At 45.0% G+C, this 21,929-nt stretch overlaps 1 protein-coding gene across 1 annotated transcript in view; it reads right to left on the reverse strand.

Moving 5' to 3' along the window:
• The window catches only part of Ankh (ANKH inorganic pyrophosphate transport regulator), a 126,649-nt gene that overhangs the window by 39,857 nt on the left and 64,863 nt on the right, over positions 1-21,929 (reverse strand). Inside the window, exons 2-3 of the mRNA XM_034523490.1 lie at positions 12,227-12,443; positions 2,400-2,518 (exon numbers count right to left, since the gene is read on the reverse strand). Coding sequence (XP_034379381.1) covers positions 2,400-2,518; positions 12,227-12,443 — 336 coding nt within the window. The remainder of the gene's footprint in view (positions 1-2,399; positions 2,519-12,226; positions 12,444-21,929) is intronic.

Below are 21,929 nucleotides of genomic sequence, written 5' to 3' on the forward strand. Positions count from 1 at the left end.
ACAAAAGGGTTTGGCCCATTATAGACAGTACGACTCCTAGACAGGTCGGTCTAGGTTGTATAATTAAGCGGGCTGAATAAGCCATAGGAAAATAGGTCAGTAATAAGCCACAGTCTCTGTTGGCTCCTGCCTCTCGCTCCTGCCTCGGCTCGCTCAATGATGGACTACAATCAGGAGTTGTGAGATGAAATAAACCCTTTCCTCTCCATGCTGCTTCCGGCTATGATCTTCATCACAGCCACAGAAAACAAACTAGAACACAGAGAAATGAGATGGTACCTGAGCTGAACAGGATGAGCAGAAAAACTGGACCGAGGCTGAGATTTTCTGGAGCAGCTGCTGCCTTTACTCCCTTTCCCAGCTCCGAGGTCCCAATGTGTCAAAAAAAAAAATTTTTTTTTAACATGTAGCTAACACTTGTAATAGCACTTTGTAGGCTGTCTTGTTGTCTTAATGCCATCTGGGTGAAAAGTTTCATGACTTCTAAAAATTACCTCCCCAACTAAGTTATCAGGAATGTGCTGCAGGGATATTCATGTGCATGTGCATGTGTGCAGATGAATGTATAGATGAATGAGAAAGAGATGAGTGCTTCTTATAAATGTTCATTATTACAAATTTATATCTAAGGATAGATGATAGATAGATAGATAGATAGATAGATAGATAGATGATAGACAGACAGATAGATAGATATGGATGGATAATGGATGGATGGATAGATGGATAGGTAGATAGATAACCAGAGGTTGGGACCAAGGTCTAAACATAAAATGTGTGCTTCTTATACAAAGAGTCTGCAGTAAGTCTCTCTATATAGTATTTAGCTCCATCCCTCCCTCCCTTCCTTCCCTCCCCCTCCATGTCCCCTCCTTAAAAAAAAAAGAAAAAAAGTAAGTCTCTATATATAGTATTTAAAATATTTTTGTATATGAACCAGTTTCTCACACATGAAACTGGGCGTATGATTTCCCAGATGTGGTACCATTCGTGGAGCTTTCAGTTTTTGATATCTGGGTCTGGGGTTTGGGGTGAGAGATGCTTCACTTGGCCTGAGCTTTAAAAACGCTGTTGTGGCAAAGAAAACAGCTGGCAGGGCACAGAAGGCAAAGCATCCGAGAGTCTGCAACTGCCTTCTATGAAAAGTCACGAGTTCTCAGAATTCACTGTATAATTACCAGTCTCTGTTTAGATCCTCACTTCCAGTTTACAGGAAGGACAGAGTGACATCATAGGCTCAGGCTATCCAGCTCAACCTTAACTTGCTTCAGCATGGAGACCTGACTCGAGAAGCTCTAGGTCCTGTGTGAGGACCGTATAGTGTCTTTGACCTGTTCTTGGGTTCACCTGCGTCAGTTATCAGGGGCAACACAGATGGCCAAAGGAAAATTCAGGAGCAGCTGTCCACTGGTGACCCAAGCCTCCCACCAGTAGCAGTTTACAAAGGAGCCAGAGAAAAATTTACGATTAGGTATTAAATGTTGTTAACTTTGTATTATCTCTGCAAGCTACACCAAAAGGAATACAAATAAGCCTTATCTTCCCTACCACGGACACAGGATTCATTAAGGTTCTTGGTCTCTATGATAAGACTGGTAACTGAGTGACAACATCACCCATCAGGATGTCCAGGAGAAGTACACTGTGAAACCCGTATGTTCATACCACACAAGTAGCAAGTGTGGTCCCCATCACCTGTAACTGAAACCTACCATAAAAAAAAAAAAAAAAGAACCCCACGTAATAACCGAATCAGAATGTTCAATTGTGCTTTCTTGCTGTCTGTTATAACTTGTGGCAAATATACATGATTACCATAAATTGATTATATATATACATATATGTATATATATGATATATATATGTATATATGTGTATATATATATATTATATATATATATATCCCCAAAGAACTGAAAGCAGGGACTCAAAAGGATATTTGTACACTCATGTTCATAATTTTAATCACAGTAGCCAAAGATGGAAGACTACAAATGAGTAGATGGGCAAATGTATTTTATCTTTACCAGGAAACATTATTCTGCCTTACAAAGGAACGAAAGCCTGGCACATTCTGTAACAGACAGAGAACATTGACAATATCTAAAATGAGATCAGCCAGGCAGGAGAGAAGGAACAATGCCTGAGTCCCCGCGTGCAGTACCTTAACATAGTCACACTCGTAGAAACAGAGAGTGGAGCATGGTCTCTGGGATAGGGCAGGGATAGGAACAGCTTTAGCATGCAACATAAAAGGCCCTGCAGACTGACTGCACAGAAACATGAATGCCCTTCGACTACTGAACCAGACACACTACAATCCGTAAATCAGCGAATTCTATGACAGACATATTCTGCCGTGAAGAAGAAGGAAAGCCCACAGTTTCCCCCCCACTCACCATGGCATCCATGAAAGGGAAGGCAGCGAGATACAGGAAGGCCCTTCGTGTTTTGCTCCCCACGGACTCATCCACGTGATGCAGCTTGTTGATGATGTAGTACCCTAAGTCACTGTAGGCTGCAAGGGACCAAAACAAACATGGCGCTTAGAGAAAAGCAGTTTACATGATTTTTGTCTGGAAAACATAAAGTAAGTTTAAATGTCTTATCTGCCTTGTTGTAGAGAAGTCAGAAAAGCTATGAGAATCATGAATAATCACATTCCTCTACTGGGGGTGGGCGTGGCTTACAGTTACCCAGCACTTTTATTAGTGTGTGAAGTAAGCATTCGAGTTTCACCATGCAAACAAAGTCAGACTATATACTTCCCTATAAAGAGATATCGGCTTACTCATAGAAAGATGCTTAGTGAGCGATTTTCTTCTGTATCTGCTAAGTCTTGATTTATCTAATTTCTTATTGTGCATCTGTGATAGTATTTGATATTATGACAGAATGCTTGATAGAAATAGTGGAAAATAAATATTTAAATATTATTAGGTATTTACTAAAAGAAAATTTATAGAATTTAGCATGTGTTTTCCGCACAGATTTTAAAGTGAGCTTTTGTCACCTGTCAGTGTTCAATGCCACTTCTTAGGAGGAGGGCGAGCAATGCCGGAACTGTCCTATGCAGTAGAAAGTGATATGCAGATGGTGTTGTAGGAGTCCTCCTGGGTCAAGACTTGTCATGCTGTGAGGCTGAAGCAGAGGGCATCCAGCACATACATGCGTGGGTTGTATACAAACCCAACAGCAAGAGAAAGAGATGCAGGACTCCGGGACCTGAATCCTCAAAAGGATAGGCTGTGCTAGCTTTGATCTCACCGACACGGATTAAGACAAAATGAATCCAAGCTCAACAAGGCTTTCCACGTGCTCTGCCACTAGATGCTACCATGTTAGCTATGCTCTTGTAACTGTGAATGTGTAAACATGTGACACTGGACACAGACGACCCCCATGCCAGAGTTTGAGGGGCAACCTGTCTCCCCACAAACTTAGTCAGTGGAGATGATGCTCCTTCATCAGGATCAGTCTTGAGTCACAAGGATTTTGTGGTACTGCAACCTTGAAAATGGCCTTTAGGAAGGAACCTAAGATGTGTCACTGGGAACTGCAGAGGTCAAACAGGGCAAGAGCTGAGTTTGGGGGGCGGGGTGGGGGAAGGAGCTAAGATAGTTCTGACGTCCAGAGAGCAAGGCAGGGCTGAAGTGAGATTAGAGAGAGCTGCAGAGGTAAGAAAAGCATCGGGTTAGGAGAGTGGCAGCTCTGTCAAGGCCACTGAGAGGCAAGAAAAGAAGCCCAGGGAGAGGAATCCTGAAGCAAAAAAGAAGCATGAGAAGATGAGACTTGTTACATCAAGGGGTGGGAAGGAGACAACTGTGCTCTGCGCTGTCATTTGGACCAGAAGCCCCGACAGAGATGAGAAGCAGACAGGTGGCCTGAACTGACCCTGAAAGGCAGCTCGAGAGCATTAGCCTGAGTCTGTAGTGAGTTAAGAGGCACATTCAGACCAGAGCTCAGCTGATGGAAACTCAAAGCTGGGAATGCAAGAGTTGTGCATCTCACACACAGTCCACGCTGGGGGCAGAGCCATGGTCTCGTAATCACCGATGCTATTTACTTGTGTGTTTCTATGCAATCAACAAATGTTCACTTGGACAGGGTTTTGCAAAGAGACCCCCTACTCTGGCAGAAATGCTTGGAATAAAGGCAGCGACGGCACGGGGCTGCTATGAATAGCTTCGAGTGAAAATCCCTGGTAAAGGTTACAGTCCATGGAGCATGCCAGCTGACAGGATCCAACTATGAGGCTGACGCTGAGGACCATGGGATAGGGGAAGGCTAAGGGCCAGAATGGTGGTGACATGACCAGACCATGTCTCCCTGAAGTTCAAACATCAAAGTCCTAACCCCTGGACCTCAGAATGTGACCTTATGTAGCCACAGAATGATTACAGATATAAGATGAGGTCATACAGGAGTGGGTGGGTGCCCAACCCAATATGACTAGTGACCTTGCAAAAGGGGGAGATTGGATACAAAGATAGCTATGTATGGGGGGTGAGGAGAGTCCTTGTGAGGGCAGAGACTGGGTGATGCAGCTCCATGTCAAAGGCTGCCAGGAAAGTCTCAGAACCAAGGAGCTAGCAAAGGGCAGGTTGTTCTTCAAAGTGTCAGAAAAAAGCAGGCCCGTCTGTACTTTGATCCCAGACTTGCTGCCTACAGACCCGCAAGACTGTACATTTCTGTCCCTTAAGCTGCACAGTCTGTACATCAGCATTGACAAATGACTACAGGTTGGTTTCGAGAAAGAGGTTTTTGTTTTAGACTCCGGTTGGGGCAGCAGGAAAAGATGGGGCCATGAATGTGTGCTGCTCACAGCAGGGCATATGATCTGCACCTGCTGCCTGGGTGTAGGGGAATCTACGGACGTGAGCATCTGGACACTTGCAATGGTGCATTTTAGATAAAGCAACAAGATGGAGCCTTTTGTAGGGTATCTGATGACTTAAGGACTATGGGGTTCTTGAGCCTTTCTCTCAGCTCTTCGATCTCAGACTTGTGGCCTCTGAGATCTCTGGAATGTAAGTACCACCTTGTTCTTTCAGCTCCCTGGGCCCAGCTTCAGGAGCATGTGGGACTCGTGGGCCCAAGGCTACATTTTTCTAGTTTGTACTTTAGAACCTTCCTGTTTCAGCTACTAAAGAGGAAACTTGGAGGCCAAAGACAGCTTTTTCTTTCCGATTTTCTTATTTATTCTTTCTAGGGTAGAAGAATCTGATTGTAACTCAGCAGCTGTTTCCACTCTAGACACTGTGTGTATAAAATCCCAGAACCTGTTTGTACCCCATTCTCCTGTTCCCCAACACCACACTCTCTTGTGCCAGCCGTTGAGCTATTTCCAACCCAGCTGGAGCTGGTGGTAGTGGTAATTTGTGTAAAATGCTTTGCATAAAGTCTCTAGTGGCTACCCTAGCTGCCTTGGCAATGTTTGGTAAGCTTCAGCTTCTAACAACCGCCTTACCAAGAGTGTTCTGCAACAAAATTAAACAAAGCTTCTGAACAGACACGAACAGGTTTTCAGACTGCAAACAGTAGGGGGACATTTGCTTGACCTATGAACTGGTCAGAGGCTACAAAGCAGATCAAACAAAGAGAGAAAAGCCCTAAAAATTATAGATCCAATAACCCTAGCCAACTGAGAACAGCCCTTTATGTAATCAGTGGTTCTCAAACCAGCAGGGATAATAGTTACTGGTACTTATTACAAACTATAAAATATTCACATCAATGAAAGGCAGTATACAAAAGACAGTCTCTGGGAACTGGGGCCCCATCCATTTGAATAAATTATAATACACGCATTTCCAAGATGTAAAATTCAGAACACCTGACCTAATTCAAATTCCTAAGGTATCAATGTGTAAAAGTCTCTCCAGGACTATCTATTGACCCTTCAAGTCCTATGTATGAGGCCTTTTGTAGGAGCTTGTGAGTCCATCTTGGGTTTCTAATGCATGTATTGCTCCCAAAGAATGTGTACTTACTGGCTGAAAAATCACATTTAAATCTCTTCAACAAATATGTGTTGGATGACTTATTCATAGGAGGCACTGTGCCAGTCACCCAGCTGTGAAGGGGACAGCTTTCTGCATAAGGGCTGGGACACTGATACATAATAGATCCCACTAAGAAGTTCTCTACTGTGCAGTGTTTATCTGGAAAGCACAGGGATGGATGGGAGGCATACAAATGGACAAGGCCATGGAGAAGAAAGATCTTGGAACCATGCATAATAATATAAGCAAGTAAATGAGACTCTAACATGGGGGCCAAAGCCTCACTGGTATACTTGGCGAAGTGTGACTCATAAGCCACTATGGGTGTCGGCTTCTCACCAGAGGGTATGTTGTATTACCGAGTGAACAACCAGGGTATGACCCAGGTTTTTTTTTTTTTTTTTTTTTGAATGGAACTTTTTTTCATTTTTTTTTATTGTATATTTTATTTACACTTCAGATGCCATCCCCTTTCCCCATTCCCCCCTTAGGAAACCCCTATCCCATGCCCCCTTTTCCTTTTTGCACTTATATATTTTTAAAAAAATGTTAATCATAGGATTTATAAGTTTGGTAATGCTCAATCAGAAGTGTAACCCACTACCCAACCTAGGTATATCAACTATCTTTGACTGGTGGAGATATGTGAACATCTGCCTCCCTGTCTCCCCTCTCTTTCTCTCTCTCATCACCTAGCTTCTCCTCTCCTTCTTCTCCTCCTCTCCTTACTCCTTCTCTTCCTCTCAGTACTCCTCCCACCTTAGCTCCTCCTACATATCACCCTTCCTGTTAAAATAAAACTTTTCTCTCAAAATACAATTAGAGCATAATTATGCCAATTTGTACCAGTGAGGTACAAGATAGTCCTAATACCCAGTCCATCATTTTGTTGACTAACCAGAACCTCTGTCATCTGTCCTAACTAAAACACTTAGTTCTGAACCCGGCTTTTTCCTTGGCTTTAGAATGAATGTCAGCTGAAGACCATCCACTCAAATCTTTTCTCTCAAGGTAAATAGCCAGGATTGGCTATGAATAACCCAGGTTTTGATAACTAGAGATTTAAACCATGGATGAACTCATCATGCTCAAAAGAAGTGATTGTATAGGAGTCCTAAGTTCCTCTTGTCGCTTTACAACAACACTCCATGAGTTTTCAGTTCCCTTTACCACACACTGAATGGTTTATGTGCCCACCCCTTGGCCCTGGGCTGGCCAGCAATGTGTTCCGGTCAGGGTTTTACAAAGGATGCAGTGATATAGTGGTTCTGACTCTTGACTTCAGGATGCTTGTGCCTCCGCCTGCCACCTGGAGTTCAGCCACGGTCATCTAAAAAGCCCAGGCAATGGGGCGACTGACTGGCCAGACGTGGAGGAAAGAACTCAGCAGGGGCCACTCAGGGCCACTCATCCATGCTCAGAGAGCTCCCTCAGCACAGCCACATCCTGATTTTCAACTGACAACAGGGGTGTGGGCCCAGAAAAGTCCAAAAGGATCACCTGCCCAGCTGTGATCTGGAGAACAAGAGCACACACCGAGTTCTGCGGTGGCTTTTATTTTCTGTCTGGTCTGGTTTTCTTGTCTGGTTGTCAAAGTCCTAGGAGGTACAGGCTGGGCTTAAACTCACTCTGTAGTGAGGATGTAATAACTGATCTTCTGGTCCCCCTGCATCTACCTCCCAAATGGTAGGATCACAGGTGTGCAGAATCACATCTGGACATCAGATCCAGAGCTTTGTGCATGCTTGACGGTCTATCCACTGAGCAACGTCTCCTGTCCCTGCCGTGGGTTTTCAGATAATAAATGAACCTGCTTATTCCTGACGCTCTGACCGGTGTGGCTTTCCACGTGGATCCCAGCAAGTCTTCATAGGGTGAGTCTGTGATCCATGAGTAAGTGGGAAGTCCAAAAAGGTAGAACAGACAGACAGAACCAACCTAGAAATTACTAGAGATTATTTTAGTTGCCCATGGTAAGAGTCCATGTGTGTTCAGTTCCCCTGCTGGCTTCCTAGGTTCCTTCTGAACATGGATCTAGCTCCCACTGGGAACAAACATACCGAAAGCTAAATCCAGTACAGTTCCTCTGTCTGTACGAATGAGGAAGTCAGAGGCCTCATGATTTCCTTGGAGGTTAAAAATACCCTGGGATCAGCCGACACTAACTAGAACATCAGGTCATCGACCTGTCCATGCACTTACCTGCACCGTGACTACCAGGCTTAATTCAAGGATGGTGGTAGCAAACCCTGTCTCTGCAGCTTTTAATAAGCAGAGTCTCTGGTGAGTCCAAGGAAGAAGTCATGCTTATGATTAAACTCCAAAGGGATGCTAAGTGGTAGCCACCCAGCAAATATGTTTGAAGTTCCTGCAATTCTAGCTTCAGCCAGGCTGTGAGTCGGAGCTGACAGGAACTTGACAGATAAGGAGTCCTCTGGATTTAAAGGCTGCCAAATCTGACACAGTTCCAGCTGTTTACTCATTTGCTCTGTGGCATGAGGCCTGAGAGGGTAAGGTGCCACCGAAGAACAGGGACCATCTTTCCCTGACGAGCCCCGGGGAACAGCCTATGGCTAGTAGAATCTGCTCCAACTATGTCTAGGAACCCGACACGCATGCGTAGAAGTGTCAGGGATGAAAACAACACGCATGACACACAAGGAAGAAGGCAACGCTAGCTATTGCATATGCAATGAGAAGTACCCGCAAAAGATTCTTTCCTTTACAGGGACAAGAACAATTAATAACAGTTGGTGCTACGAGAGTGTCTAGGGAACACAGTCTTGTAGCCACTAATTGGTGCAGAGATGACATCGGGTAGAGAAACCTAAGGAGCTACATGTGTAGCCAGTTATTCAGATATGGACGTGGTTAAACTTGAAGCCCCTCCCGGTGAAGGTGACCCCCAGGGGTTAGCAGATTATCAGCTCCAGTACTGCAAAGACTGGCATGTTCCAGGTCACTCAGCTCAAGTCAACACTGGTGGTTACGGTGTTCTGCAGTCTCTGGAAACATCGCCGAACGACACACAATATTAAAACCTGACTAAACAAGGCATTAACTCACACCATGGACATAACGCACAGATACAAAACACAGCCGGTTGCTCTAAATGTGAGATAAGATTTGTAGAGACCATGAGGTTTAAAAGACCTGCTTTAAGAACACAGTGACTTCTATTGGTTGAAGCTGTATTTAACACACACAAACATGAGCGTGAACGTGAAAAGTCTTGAGGCATCGCAAAGGTGCTGAGCGTGATAGAGACATATGGGGTACTGGGCACCCCATCGCAACACTTCCCTTAATGGCATCCTCTCTCTTTCCTGCTCTTCCTTGCTGCCTGACCACCCCCCCACCCCACCAACTCTCTTTGGTTTCTATGTGTCCAGCAGGTCTCTTCCCAGGCTCAGGCTCTAAGTTCCTCTTCCTCATTACCTGATCTGGCTCTAGCACATGTCAGCCACTGACACCCCACCCCCCCCACCCCATCCCCCCCGACACACACACCTGTTACATTCAGGTCTAGGCTCGGTTTGCCCGTTTCCTCTGTGTTGTAAACACATGGCTGTGCCAGCCTTCTCTTCATTTTCCTTACAAGTGCTTGCTCTTTGTGTTATGGTGTCATCTTTCAACGCTCTCTTGGACAGAAATTAGCTTATGCCAAAGCTCTAGAAATGGCCACTGATCTCACACACACACACACACACACACACACACACACACACACACACACACGGAGGGCATACAGCTGGGCCACTGTGCCTTTTGGACACATTTCCTTCGAGTTACTTCAGGTTCTGGAATGCCGGATGATCATGATCTGCTCAGTAACCACTCCACTGGCCATCGAGAGAGGGGGAACTGGGTTGCTTCGAAGTGAAACAATGGTAAGTCTAACTCTCATTCTTCTGCAGTCCAGGGAGATCATTTATGGAGTAATATCTCACCGCTCAAAGAGGAAGACAGACACCAGTTATACAGAACGGTGCGTTCCGCACAGGTAAAATGACCCACATTCCATTCTTAACAATACCACGCAGGAAAATAGATGAACTCTGCCGGCGAGAACGTCCATTTAGTGTAAAGAAGGCCTTGTGCTAGGCAGGGATGGTGCTGTCTTAAAGAGTGAAACCGACCTGTAAAGAGCAAAGAGGAAAGGAACCACGAATTTGGCCATTAACTGAAAAGAGGGCAGAAAAGGGACGGCAGGGTTAAAACTGAATCAATGCTACACAGAAATAGTAGACATTAATAGACAAGAAAAGTGACTACAGGGGCCTTGGATACAGCCAACCAGACAGCGTGGAGACTGGGCAAGAGCTCACACACTCCTGAAAGAAGAACGAGGAAAGATGTGCAAAGATGCCCAACGCACAAGGGCAGACACGGGACAGATCAAACAGCTCGGTTGCCAGCGAGGCAGTGGAGGGAAAATCCCGAGAATCTAAATGTAGGCATCTGAAACCAACTGCTGTGTGCTTCCCTGGAAAGCCGGGGTGGGGTGGGGGGTGGGGGACATTTGTTTGATGGAAGGAATAGAAGTATTAGCTATAAAAACAGGTCAGGGTAATAAAATAATTATTTAGTGTAAGTGGGATAAAGAGCATCTTTGATTTAATTTTAAGTTTTCATCATTTTAAAATTTCCATTTTAACATGGAAAAAAAAACCAGTGGGCTAGGGCCGTATCTCAGTCAGGAGAATGTTTGCCTCACATGCTTGTAACTCTGTAGTCCAGCCCCACTGCTGTATAACCTGTAATATCAGAGTTCAGAAGGGTAAGACAGGGAAATCGGGAGTTCAAGGTTAATCTCTCCTATCGAACAGAGGTGCTTTGTATTCCTGAGATCTTCTCTCAAAAATACAATATAATACAATACAATGGTAAATCTTAGACTCAACATTTTCCTTCTGACTGCCAAAACAGTCTGCTCAGCTTTTCTCTTTCCTGGTAGTTGGTAGGTAATCTCATCCAACTGTGGCCAAAACAGGGAAAGTTGGATTTATTTAGGGTACAAATAAAAAGACTAATAGAAAAAAAAGAACGCACTTTACTCATTTGGACAAATGAGTAAAGTGTTTTACAGTGCACGACACTTCTCAGTGTATACACCTTCTTTGGAAATGGCTCAGATGCAGCAGCAGAAACATTTCCTCCAAACACCAAGAGGGCGTAAGTAGTCAGAAAGAACGACTGCCCGCCACTTCCTGAGTCCTTAAGCACAGCTGAAATGGTCATCTCAACGCCCAGCTGGGTACACCATCAGTCAGCCTCTCTCTCCTCTGCACTACTTTTACAACAAAATCCCCTGCCGTCTTAGAAAGGAAAACCACCAAGGCCTTTCCCCTGTTGACTTTCCGATTTGCAATTATGTGAGCAAACACCGGCTTTCTTCGAATGAATGCACCATAAGTGGTTTGGGTTAATCCTCCAGCTCCTTTACTTTGTGACATTCACGCTTCACATACAACCAGTGGCCATTTAAGGCACACAATGGGCTTGGGAAGAAGCACCACTCGAAGGGCTTTGGGCAACTGGCTTCCACAGATGTGCCCTGCAAATTTTATACCAGTTAGACAAAGCTATTTCAAAGTCAGGATATTCTGAAACTGTACCCCATGAGGCTCTAGGACAACCAAGAAGGCAGCAGAGGAAGCCCCACTCTGGTACAACATGATTTTCCTGGTTCTTCAGAAACCTGTACACAATTGCTGTAGCTAGAATCCAGCTTTCTTGTTCCAGGGACAGCTTTGCCAAGGATTTTCAGTCATGCTTTTGAATAAAGGAGCACACAGGAACCCTGGAGCAAATAATTTCAAAACCTGTCATTGACTGGTTCTCAATACTCATAAGCATGAGTTCAAAATAACAGACGCTATACCTTTGTTATCGAGTTGCTAATGACTCGGGCATGTCTGCCATCTTGTCCACCTCCTAGGTACAGGCAATCACTGATAAAACCACTCACTCTCTGACTCTGGGTACCAGAGACACAAAACTACAGCATTTCGGGGGCGGGGGCGGGGGCGGAGGGGGAGGAAGTGTTTTAAAATGTTACTGATCTAGGAGGGCAGACTGCACTCCTTCGTCTATCTGAAATTTTCATGAGAAAGGTTTAATAATTACTTTAGAAGCCACTTAGCCCATAACTATAATTAAAGCAGCTGAGAAGACAATGAAATGAGTAAACCAAAATGCATAGACGGCAGGAACCTTACCTATCAGGGTGTGGAAGATGGCGGCAATGGCACCGGCCACCACCATGCAGAGGACAGCTTTGGCCCTGTCTCTCTTGCTGTTCACGAACACCAGGCCCACATTTTTGAAGTCACTCATGGGCCCCGTGAAGAACTTCATCAGAGAATACGCCAGCCCATAGCTGGCCAGCATCTCTACTGCATCTTCCTTGACTGCAGCGATGCCCCGATTCAAGGCCTGTGAGGGAGAGAAGAGCCAACGCAAGCATGAGACACACAGAACCGCACCTCTGCAGTTCCGCCACCAACGTGGGGCTTGGCGGATGTGTTTCCCGGGGATGGTCCACATTAGCTTCAGTCTGAGTGGGTACCTTTTGGGGAAGCAATACCTGCCCACTGGGGAAAGTAATCAACCCAACAAGTATTTGCTAATATCGAAAGATAGTTCTAAGAAGTATCATTTAAAAGTTGATGTTTTGAAATTCCTAGCCTGGTGTAGTAACTCATGCCTGTAATCCCAACACACTGGAGGTTTTTGAGTTCTAGTCCAGCCTGGGCTACTTTGCTCATATTCATGTCTGCATGTTTGCCTGACCCCTTTTCTCTGGTCCTCGTTCTCCTCCTGGAATAGCCCTATTTTGCTCTCCTGTCACACGTGTGCATGTGGAGTTAATATAGAGAAGCATGCAGTATGTACTATGTTCTCCCCCCTCTCTCCGTCACCCTCCCTTGCTCCTGGCTATCCTTTCTCTCCAGACCTTCTCCTCTCTTCCCACAGCAGTTACCCATTTTTTAAAATAGGACTCTACTGTTAGAGCAGTTTTAAGTTCTCAGAAAGATGAGTGAAAAACGACAGTTTTCTCCTTGTCCCCACGTCCCACAAGCACAGCAACTCCCTAACTATCAGCATCCTGGCCCAGAGAGGGACACTGGCTACAAGTGATGGCCCTGTATTGACACACGGCCATCACTCAACTGTAGTCGATGTAAGGGTTCATTCTCTGTGTCCTAGAGTCTAATGACATGTATCTGCCATCACAGAGTCATCAATAATAACGCCCTAAAGCTTTTACCCGTTGTGTCCGCTCTTCCGACAGACAGACCCACGACACATTCAGAAAAGCCGTGTTCAGTCGGCTGGCTCAAAACAGAGGTGCATTCTCCCTGTCTGCCCCACTTCTACTGAAAAGGTAGTGGTTCATAATTTCCTCCGTAAACAGGGTGGCACAGCCACTTTGTAATACTCCTTAGAGACGATGTCAGAGCACTAAGCGAACCAATGACTTTGTGAAAGAAGAAAAGCTGGACCCACCAATCAAATCCAAGATGGCTCTTCAAACACATAATATTTAAGAATCACTGTACCAGCCAGGCGGTGGTGGTGCACACCTTTAATCCCAGCCCTTGGGAGGCAGAGGCAGGCAGATTTCTGAGTTCAAGGCCAGCCTGGTCTACAGAGTTCCAGGACAGCCAGGACTACACAGAGAAACCCTGTCTTGAAAAACCAAATTAAAAAAAAAAAAGAATCACTATACCAAATTTTAACAAAGCAACTCATTCAATGTTACACTGCCTCTAAGGCTGTGAATTGTAAAGCATACTGTTTAGTTATGTACCACTAGGCAGGGATGAGCCCCTTCCAGTTACGATTGAATGTCAGCTGCTTATAAAATGCATTCAAGACCGCAGCCATGCTATGGTGGGTAGGTGTGCACATTTGCACACTCACACATGCTGGGGTATTTTGTGAGCCTCTAATATAAAATACTGTCTGTTTAGGCTTCTCAGGAGGACAGAAAGAATGAGCAAAACTCGGGGGCTTCAATTCCTTACGACCCTACTTCATCATCTTTAGTAGAGATGCTGCCGAGTCAGGTGGTGAACACCTATGGAGCAAAGCATTCAAGCAAGGCTCTACTGGGAGCCTTTGTGAAAAGAATTTCAGAAAACCCCAGAATAAAAAATGGATGACAACTTTGGGAATTGATTCTTCTGCTGCCAAAGCTGGAATTACAAAGCTAGCTCTCGACAGCTGTCCTTTGAATTCATTTCTTCTTCCTTGTACTTGAACTTCCCCGAAAGAACTGTTTGTACAACAGAGATAACTTTTTGTTTTTTAAGAAACAAACTTTTCCTCCCGTCAAAACGAACCAAATACCTTACTTAACGCTATAGAGCAAACTAAAAACAAAGAGAGTGACTCCCTGGGAATGAATCTTGTGTTTTATGTGAGGGCTTCTGCTAGGATTCAAAGGTTACCAAATTGATCACCCATGCAGTTAGTCCACTGGGAATCTCAGACATCGGATACTGGTGGAGCCCGTCAGGTCTCATAGATCCCCAGGTGGCAGGAACCCAGAAACTGATAGGTACTGGTTAGAAGGGTTAGCTCCCTGCTTCCAAGGTCACCTCCAGTACAAGGCTTGGAAGGGGACTCTAGCAGACACCAGTCCTTGCTTCCTCTCCCCAGCACCCTATCCTGCTTGCTCCACCATCTTCAGAAAGCATGTGCTCATTAGCTCACAGTGTATAAGAGTCCGTTCACTTTAGGTCTTGTGCCACTACAAGTCAACTCGGAACAGTTTTGAATAGCTTATAGCCTCCCAGAGCCTGTATAATCTACAGTGCCAATGTCCCACCATGGAATGCCTGCTCAGGTCTCATGACTGGTAGAATTGAAACCCTCCCCCACCTTTTCTCAAGTCTATGGTTTTGGGTTTTTGGGTTTTTTAAAAAACATGTATCTATTTAGTATGTGTGTGTGTACAAGTGTGTGTATGTCTGTGTACAAGTGTGTATATGTGTGTGTGCAAGTATGTATATGTGTGTGCAAGTGTGTATATATGTGTGTGCAAGCGTGTATATGTATGTGTGTGCAAGTGTGTATATGTGTGTGTGCAAGTGTGTATGTGTGTGTACAAGTGTGTATATGTGTGTGCAAGTGTGTATGTGTGTGTACAAGTGTGTATATGTGTGTGTGCAAATGCGTATATGTGTGTGCAAGTATGTATATATGTGTGTGCAAGTGTGTATATGTGTGTGCAAGTGTGTATATGTGTGTATGCAAATGTGTATATGTGTGTATGCAAGTGTGTATGTGTGTGCAAGTGTGTATATGTGTGTATGCAAGTGTGTATATGTGTGTGCAAGTGTGTATATGTGTGTGTGTGTGCAAGTGTGTATATGTATGTGTGTGTGCGCACACGTGACAAGTCATGTATGTGGAGATAAGAGGGCAACCTGCAGAAGTGAGGCCTCTCCTTCTACCATGTAGGTTCCAGGGACTGAACTTCCGTCCCACCTGTCTGTGAACTGTTTGTTTCTAGAGCATACAAGTGTATTAAACCTTAAATGACACTACCTAGCATAAGTCTCAAACACACTTAGTAGCACACCTATATAATGTAGGAACACACTCTCCCCATGTTTTCTCAACAGACAATTTTTTTTTATTAAAAAACAAACAACAATCACAGCAACCCATCAGCCATGGCTGTACTTCTATTCCCACCACTTCAACTTCAGTCTTAAACCTAGAGCTGCAGCAGGTGGGAAGAAGGGCAGAGTTAATGACGGCTGTGGGCGAGGTTGGCAAGCTTCAGTAAGGCCAACAATTATGGCACTTTGAGGAAAGAGCACGGGGCTCACACAGGCAGACGTCAGCCAGAATCTGCTTCTATCACTTAACTGCTGAGTGGGTCACTCAGAGGACCTCGGGAAGAGACTGGCAGGCTGTGCACAGAGCACCGAGCAGTGACTACACTAGAAAGGACACTGAGAGCAGGGACTTGTCATTATGAGCCGCTATCGCCTGTGAGACATCCTGCTGACCTAATGTTTATGGTGATGGGGTTAAATGCTTCATTAAAACAAAAACGGATCCTGACTCTAATGTGAAAGATGCACGAATTGTTTTAGACTTAAGAACATGTGCTACGTTAATGTTTTAGTGCTTTTTATTCCTCTTTCTTCCAATCTGTCCAATTTATTAATTTCATGGTTTTATCGATAGTGGAAACATTGTTATTACTGGTCATTTCACGGACTCTGTGGCGTGTGCCTTTCGTCTTTGCTATTCTTTACCCATCTGTAATAAGATTATTTTGTCCTACTTTATGACTTTGTTTGCACACTTGACTTTTTACTTAATCTTCCTGGCACTTCTGAGAGATGGATAGCAACGAGCTGTCCTCTGAACAGTTTACATCTCTTCAAACACAGGACACACCATCCATCTCCCGTTTATTTGCGATGGCTTCTTACCTTCCCTTAGGCTTTTCCATGTCCTGCAGCCACCTGCTGTTTGCACGTCTGTCTCCACCCTTCCCCCTCTTTCGTTCCCTTCCCGACATTTGTTTGCTCACTTGCTATCACACTTAGCCTCTGTCTTCCTGAGCTCCCAGGAACAGAGACCTGCATTTACTGCTTTGTCCCCAGAACCATAGCCCGGCACGGCAGAAGGACGGATAGACTGGAGAATGAGATAAATGTGTATAAAGCATAATCATCCACTGTGATGTGAACTGAAGAAAAGCAATATGCCTGAGAGCTGAGCAGTCCTAGGAGGAACTCAGCTGGAGAGACAAAGGAACCCCCCTTAAGGTAGCAAAGGCGCTGACACCAGGAGGAGGAGCCAGCTGGATGAAGGGCAGTAGGAAGGTTGTGTCCTGAGGGAGAGAGAGGGGCAGAAGCAGACGGAGAGCTCTGACTAGAGGTGGTACACACAGTGTGGAGGCCAAGCAACTGGAGCCGGACATGGTCTTGAACACATGTGAGGCAAAGGGAAGCAGCTGGTGAGGGTCGTGGTTGGAGTCACCACTGAGCAGTGCCGTGCTCACTAAGATGGGGACAGTGGCTGAAGGAGTTGGCTGGCTGTGTGGCACCTGCATTTAAAGCTAGTGGACTGTGTGAGATCCTCTGGGAAGGCTATAGATAGAAAGAAAGGGAAAGCCAAGATTCTTCCATGTAGGTCTCTAGGGATAAAAACCAAAGCCTGTCAAGGGCACACAGGCCTGGGTTCGGCTGGCACGTGACCAGGCTGCACTGCAGAGTTAACTGGGTAGGTCAGAGGCTTCTGGCAATGCTGCCCGAAACCCAGCTATATCTTAATCCAAGTCCAGAAGAGGCTGCCGTGGCTGGGGATGAGAACTGGCTGTGGCCTTAAAATTTAGCTCAGAAAGTACCAAGGAGTCGTCGGGATGAATGAGGCCTTCACGAAGACAGAGGTGTGGTTCACCTACTAGTTCAAGGCCGGTTCCTAAACCTTCATGGTTTTCCAAAGCAAAGGCACTAGAGTTTAGACTACGGCCAGACCTAACAGTTCACCAATACATGTAAAGGTGACACTATCCCTTGTTCACAGTCACACGGAACAGCACTGGTCGTTCCTCATACTTCAGACCCCAGCCGCAGTGCAGAGCATGGTTTACAGACATAGCAGCTTCCCAGAAACGCTGGTGGCCTACGGGCACCTACCCTATCCTATTGTGTCTGCTATCCCATCACTGTTCAGACTCATGGCTGCCTATGTGCTGTTCTTCTTTGATACACCAAGTTCCATAAGCCACAGGACATTTATTTAAAAGTAAAAACTACTACATCCCTCAGGGAAACACCTATGAAATCTCACAGGTCTCAGCTGACCTGTCTTGGATAAACTGTATAGGACAGAAAATCCTAAACTCCCAACATTTTTAACTTGGGATCTGGAGATCAGACAAGTCTGCTAAGCTGCAGACAGCAATCTTTCAGGACAAGTCACCCGCTCCCTCAAGCCTGCTGTCATCTCACACTCGAGATAGCTCAGGCTGTTCTCATGAGCCACCCCCATTAACACCGAGAAGTCTTCTGCAAATATCTTTGGGACTCAATGCTTAGCTAGCCAGTCTACTCTTAACCTGTGTCTGCAAGCCTCAACTTGAGAACTGCTGGAACCCAGTACAGAACACAACCTGCTGCTAGGACAGCCTCAGCCTCCATGGGGCTGAGCAGTTTGGCTACTTCCAATCCTGCCTTTGGTAATCCTCATTCCCCTTAGAAGGACCCGACCTCCAGTTCTTCTGTAATTAGGCCGTCAGGTGAGACTAAATTTCTGATTGCTTGTTCCCTGACACAAGAGAACTAAGCAAAACACCCGTGAGCCCGGTCTTTCCTCACCACCTCACTGCTCTTACAATATAAAGGCCAGATTTAACAGGTAGGTCAAGGGATATCTATCTAGACCCTGGCTTAGATGTCCTCTAAACTACTGTGGGGCCTTGTTCATATCCACAGGTTCCTCTCCTGTTTGACCTGGCTTCTTCTATCAAGGTTTATGTGTGCACATCTCAAAAAGAAATCTCTTGACTCTGTCCTAGCTACCCTCTTCTTTCTGCTTCTCTCCCTCCTGGGCTGTCGCGCTCTCTACACAGCCCAGGTCCCCAGGCTGCACATACACTGTGCTCTGTGCACCTTGAGGCACAGTCTGACTTGGCTTATTGGCTATCAATTGTCTTACATTTAGTTAATACCACAAATGTCTGAATGTAACACAGGAACAAAGAAGAAGGATCTCTATATAACTCATAGATGACCATTAATGAGTAAAAATCCTAGCTTTGGGCTTGGTTTTATAGGTTAAAAAGAAAAAAAAAAAAACAAGAACAATTCTTGGTAAATTTTATGGACTTACAATATACAAAGTAATGGCAGGTAGACAGCCCTGTCCTTGTGGTTCTGATATTTTCTGAGTAGACAGACAGGGTGTCCCCTGATTATTTCTGCTGCATCACACTCTGGCCCCACACAAATGGGCACCCAGCTGGCTCTCAGCTGTAGTCACAGGGACACAAATAGAATGCAGCATTGGGCCACATGATTAGACTTTTAAGTGTAAAGTTCAGACACCAGTTTTTTCCAACTCCCCCCACCCCCCTTCACTTGCTTTGGAAGTCTCTGGAAAACAAGGGCAAACTATTCCCCTGACAGAGTAGGATCACGCTGAGGCATTTAGTTACTTAAGAAGAAAATCAAGCTTAGAGGATAAGACTGAGAGCAAAATGAGTGAGCCGGCTAAAAGCGGAGTTGCTGGGCTGGTAGTCTGGCTTGGGGGTAGAACGCATGCCTGAATGTCACAGGAACAAAGATGAATGATCTATATATGATCACTCATACACCTAGTGTACAGGAGACCTTGGTTTAACTCCTAGAACAGCAAACACACCAACAAAAATAGAAGGTGATCGTGCCATTGTGGATCTGAGGATGGGGATGTGGGGGGGAACAGGGTATTCAAGAAGGATGGCTATACAATTCAGGAAGTGCCTAGAGCCTGGGGCTCACACTGCCCTGAAGTCCAGGGCCTTATCAGAAAAATCATCTTACTATTCATTCAGAAATAGCCTTTCAAATTCTACAAGGTCTCCAGTTGAGGTTTGATATTCAATGCTGAAAGTCCTGGTTTTTATTTTTTATTCTTTTAGTAAGATGTTCCTTCAATATGTCTCATCTTGGATTTAGAGGAAGTAGTGGCTAGACAATCATCAGTTTTGTGTGCAGACAGTCCAGGCTGTTTTCTAAGCCCTTTGATAAAAGATAATTCCCCTCTCTAAAGCTGCAGGGTGTCTGTCACCCCCATTACAACATGAAACAGCTAAAGCGTAGTTTAAAAATCTTTCCTGAATTCGACATCTTCGGGAAGGTGATATCTGTGTAGGGAACAGCATGGCTAGGCACAGCCACCTGTGTGTTGGGCCAGCTTCTTCTAATGACTGGGATGGCCAGCCATTTGGGATGGCAGTCCTCCCCAGGAGTCCGGTTCCTGTACCCTGTACTTTTCCACTGTTATTGTTCTGTTTGTCTGTATTTTAAAAAGTGGTTTGAGTTAAATTGGATCATTTGTCTTCCCAGTAGTTTTCCAGGTTCGTTTTATTTTCTCAAGGATCTATACAGCTCTGTCTAGCTGGAGCTCCAGCCAAGAGCTTGACACCCACACATGAGGCTGTGGTTTGAAGGGAGCAGCAGGCAAACGGGCCTAGTCTCTTCAGCAGTCAAACACGGCTCTGCTCTGCACTGCTGGTCCGTATTTAGTGCTTGCTGAAAACCCTGAGATGACCTGGTCCAGACAAAAGGCGACGCTGACGTCACTGTCGTTTGTGATACATAGAAAAGAGCTTATTAAAAGAGAGAGAGAGAGAGAGAGAGAGAGAGAGAGAGAGAGAGAGAGAGAGAGACCAATTTGAGAGGCAAAAGCCAGCTGATCCTTCTAAGTCCCTGGTCTACATGACAAGTTCCAGCTCAGCTATAGCTACACAGTGAGACCCTGATTCAAAAATATAAATTAATGAATGGATGGATGGATAGATAGATAGATAGATAGATAGACAGACAGACAGATGCCAACCACTAGACAAGGTACAGTGAAGTGTGACTCCTGTCTATGTCTTCATAGGTCTGGGGTAATAAAAAGCATTTTCAAAAACGACCCTCTTAATTTGAAAACAGATTTAATCACAAAGGGACATATTTTAGTGTCTCAGAACTCATTTCAGCTCTCCCAATCCTTTATTTGAATATAAACATCAGCCACTCAGCCAAATTTAACCAGGGAAGGTTTGACAAAGAAGGAGTATTACTAAGACAATTCTAGTGCTAGCTGCTTGCATGCCTACAATCCCTGCACCAGACAGGTGGGAGACCGAAGATTAAGAGCAGCCCAAGGCCATCCTCCAGCTACATGCTTAAAAATAAAAAAAAAAAATCAGAAAAGAAAAAAAATAGAAAATTCTAGTGTCTTTTTATAAAACACCAAAGGTCTCCTGTGCTATTAAAAAAAAATTCTTTTATTAAAATTTTTTATTAAAAAAAAATTTTTTTTTTCACCATGATGTCACATTTTTATTGAAACATCTTATTTCCTTGTAGCTTTTTACGTTACTCAGACACATGGCCCCCAAATAATAATTCCTGGTTAATATGTCAACATGTTATTCATTCATGCCAGACCTAAACAATAGGAGGGGCAGGGTCACTGTTTGGTTGGTAAAATTCATGCCATGCCATCATGAGGACCGACCTCAGAGCCCTAATATCTAAGCAAAGTCTGCTCTTGGGACACGTGCCTGTAATTTCAAGCTGGGAAGGAAGACACAGGGGGATCCTTGAGGATTGCCAGTCAGCCAGGCTAGCCTACTGCAGAGTCTGGGTTCCTTGAAAGAAAGCTCTGGTGTGGAACCCTCTGGTGCTCTAGTATCATAAAAGATACAGGGACCAGCAAAGGTTCTGGACAGGATCTGAAGGCCTGCTTGGGGTGTGGGGGTCATTCTTGGTATTGAAACCTTGCCTGAAGGTCTTAGGAGTGGGAGGTCAGAGGTCCTAGGGAGAAGCTACCGCTGCTATGTCATCAAGGTGCTAAGTATTTGTACAAGTTAGTGCTACCTGCAGGCATTGTCGGAGAAGCTTCTGACAGCAAGTGACACAGAGATTCTTAGCTGGTCCTCAAAGGGTTGAGAATAATCAAGTGTTGAATATTCGACCCTAAACAGAGCATCTATATTCCCCTGCCCCAAGGCTCGTTATGGAAGGGGGACAGAAAGAATGTAAGAGGTGAAGGATGGGGAGGAGGAGAGTTATGACACGCTGTCCTCTGATTCAACATGGCCACTGCACTCATGAGCACACGAGGAGCTGTGCTTTTCTGCACAGGACTCCAGGAGACCAAGCCAAGCATTCTTCCAGCAGCAGTACG

This window comes from Arvicanthis niloticus, chromosome 19, assembly GCF_011762505.2.
Source record: "Arvicanthis niloticus isolate mArvNil1 chromosome 19, mArvNil1.pat.X, whole genome shotgun sequence".
Lineage (NCBI taxonomy): Eukaryota > Metazoa > Chordata > Mammalia > Rodentia > Muridae > Arvicanthis > Arvicanthis niloticus.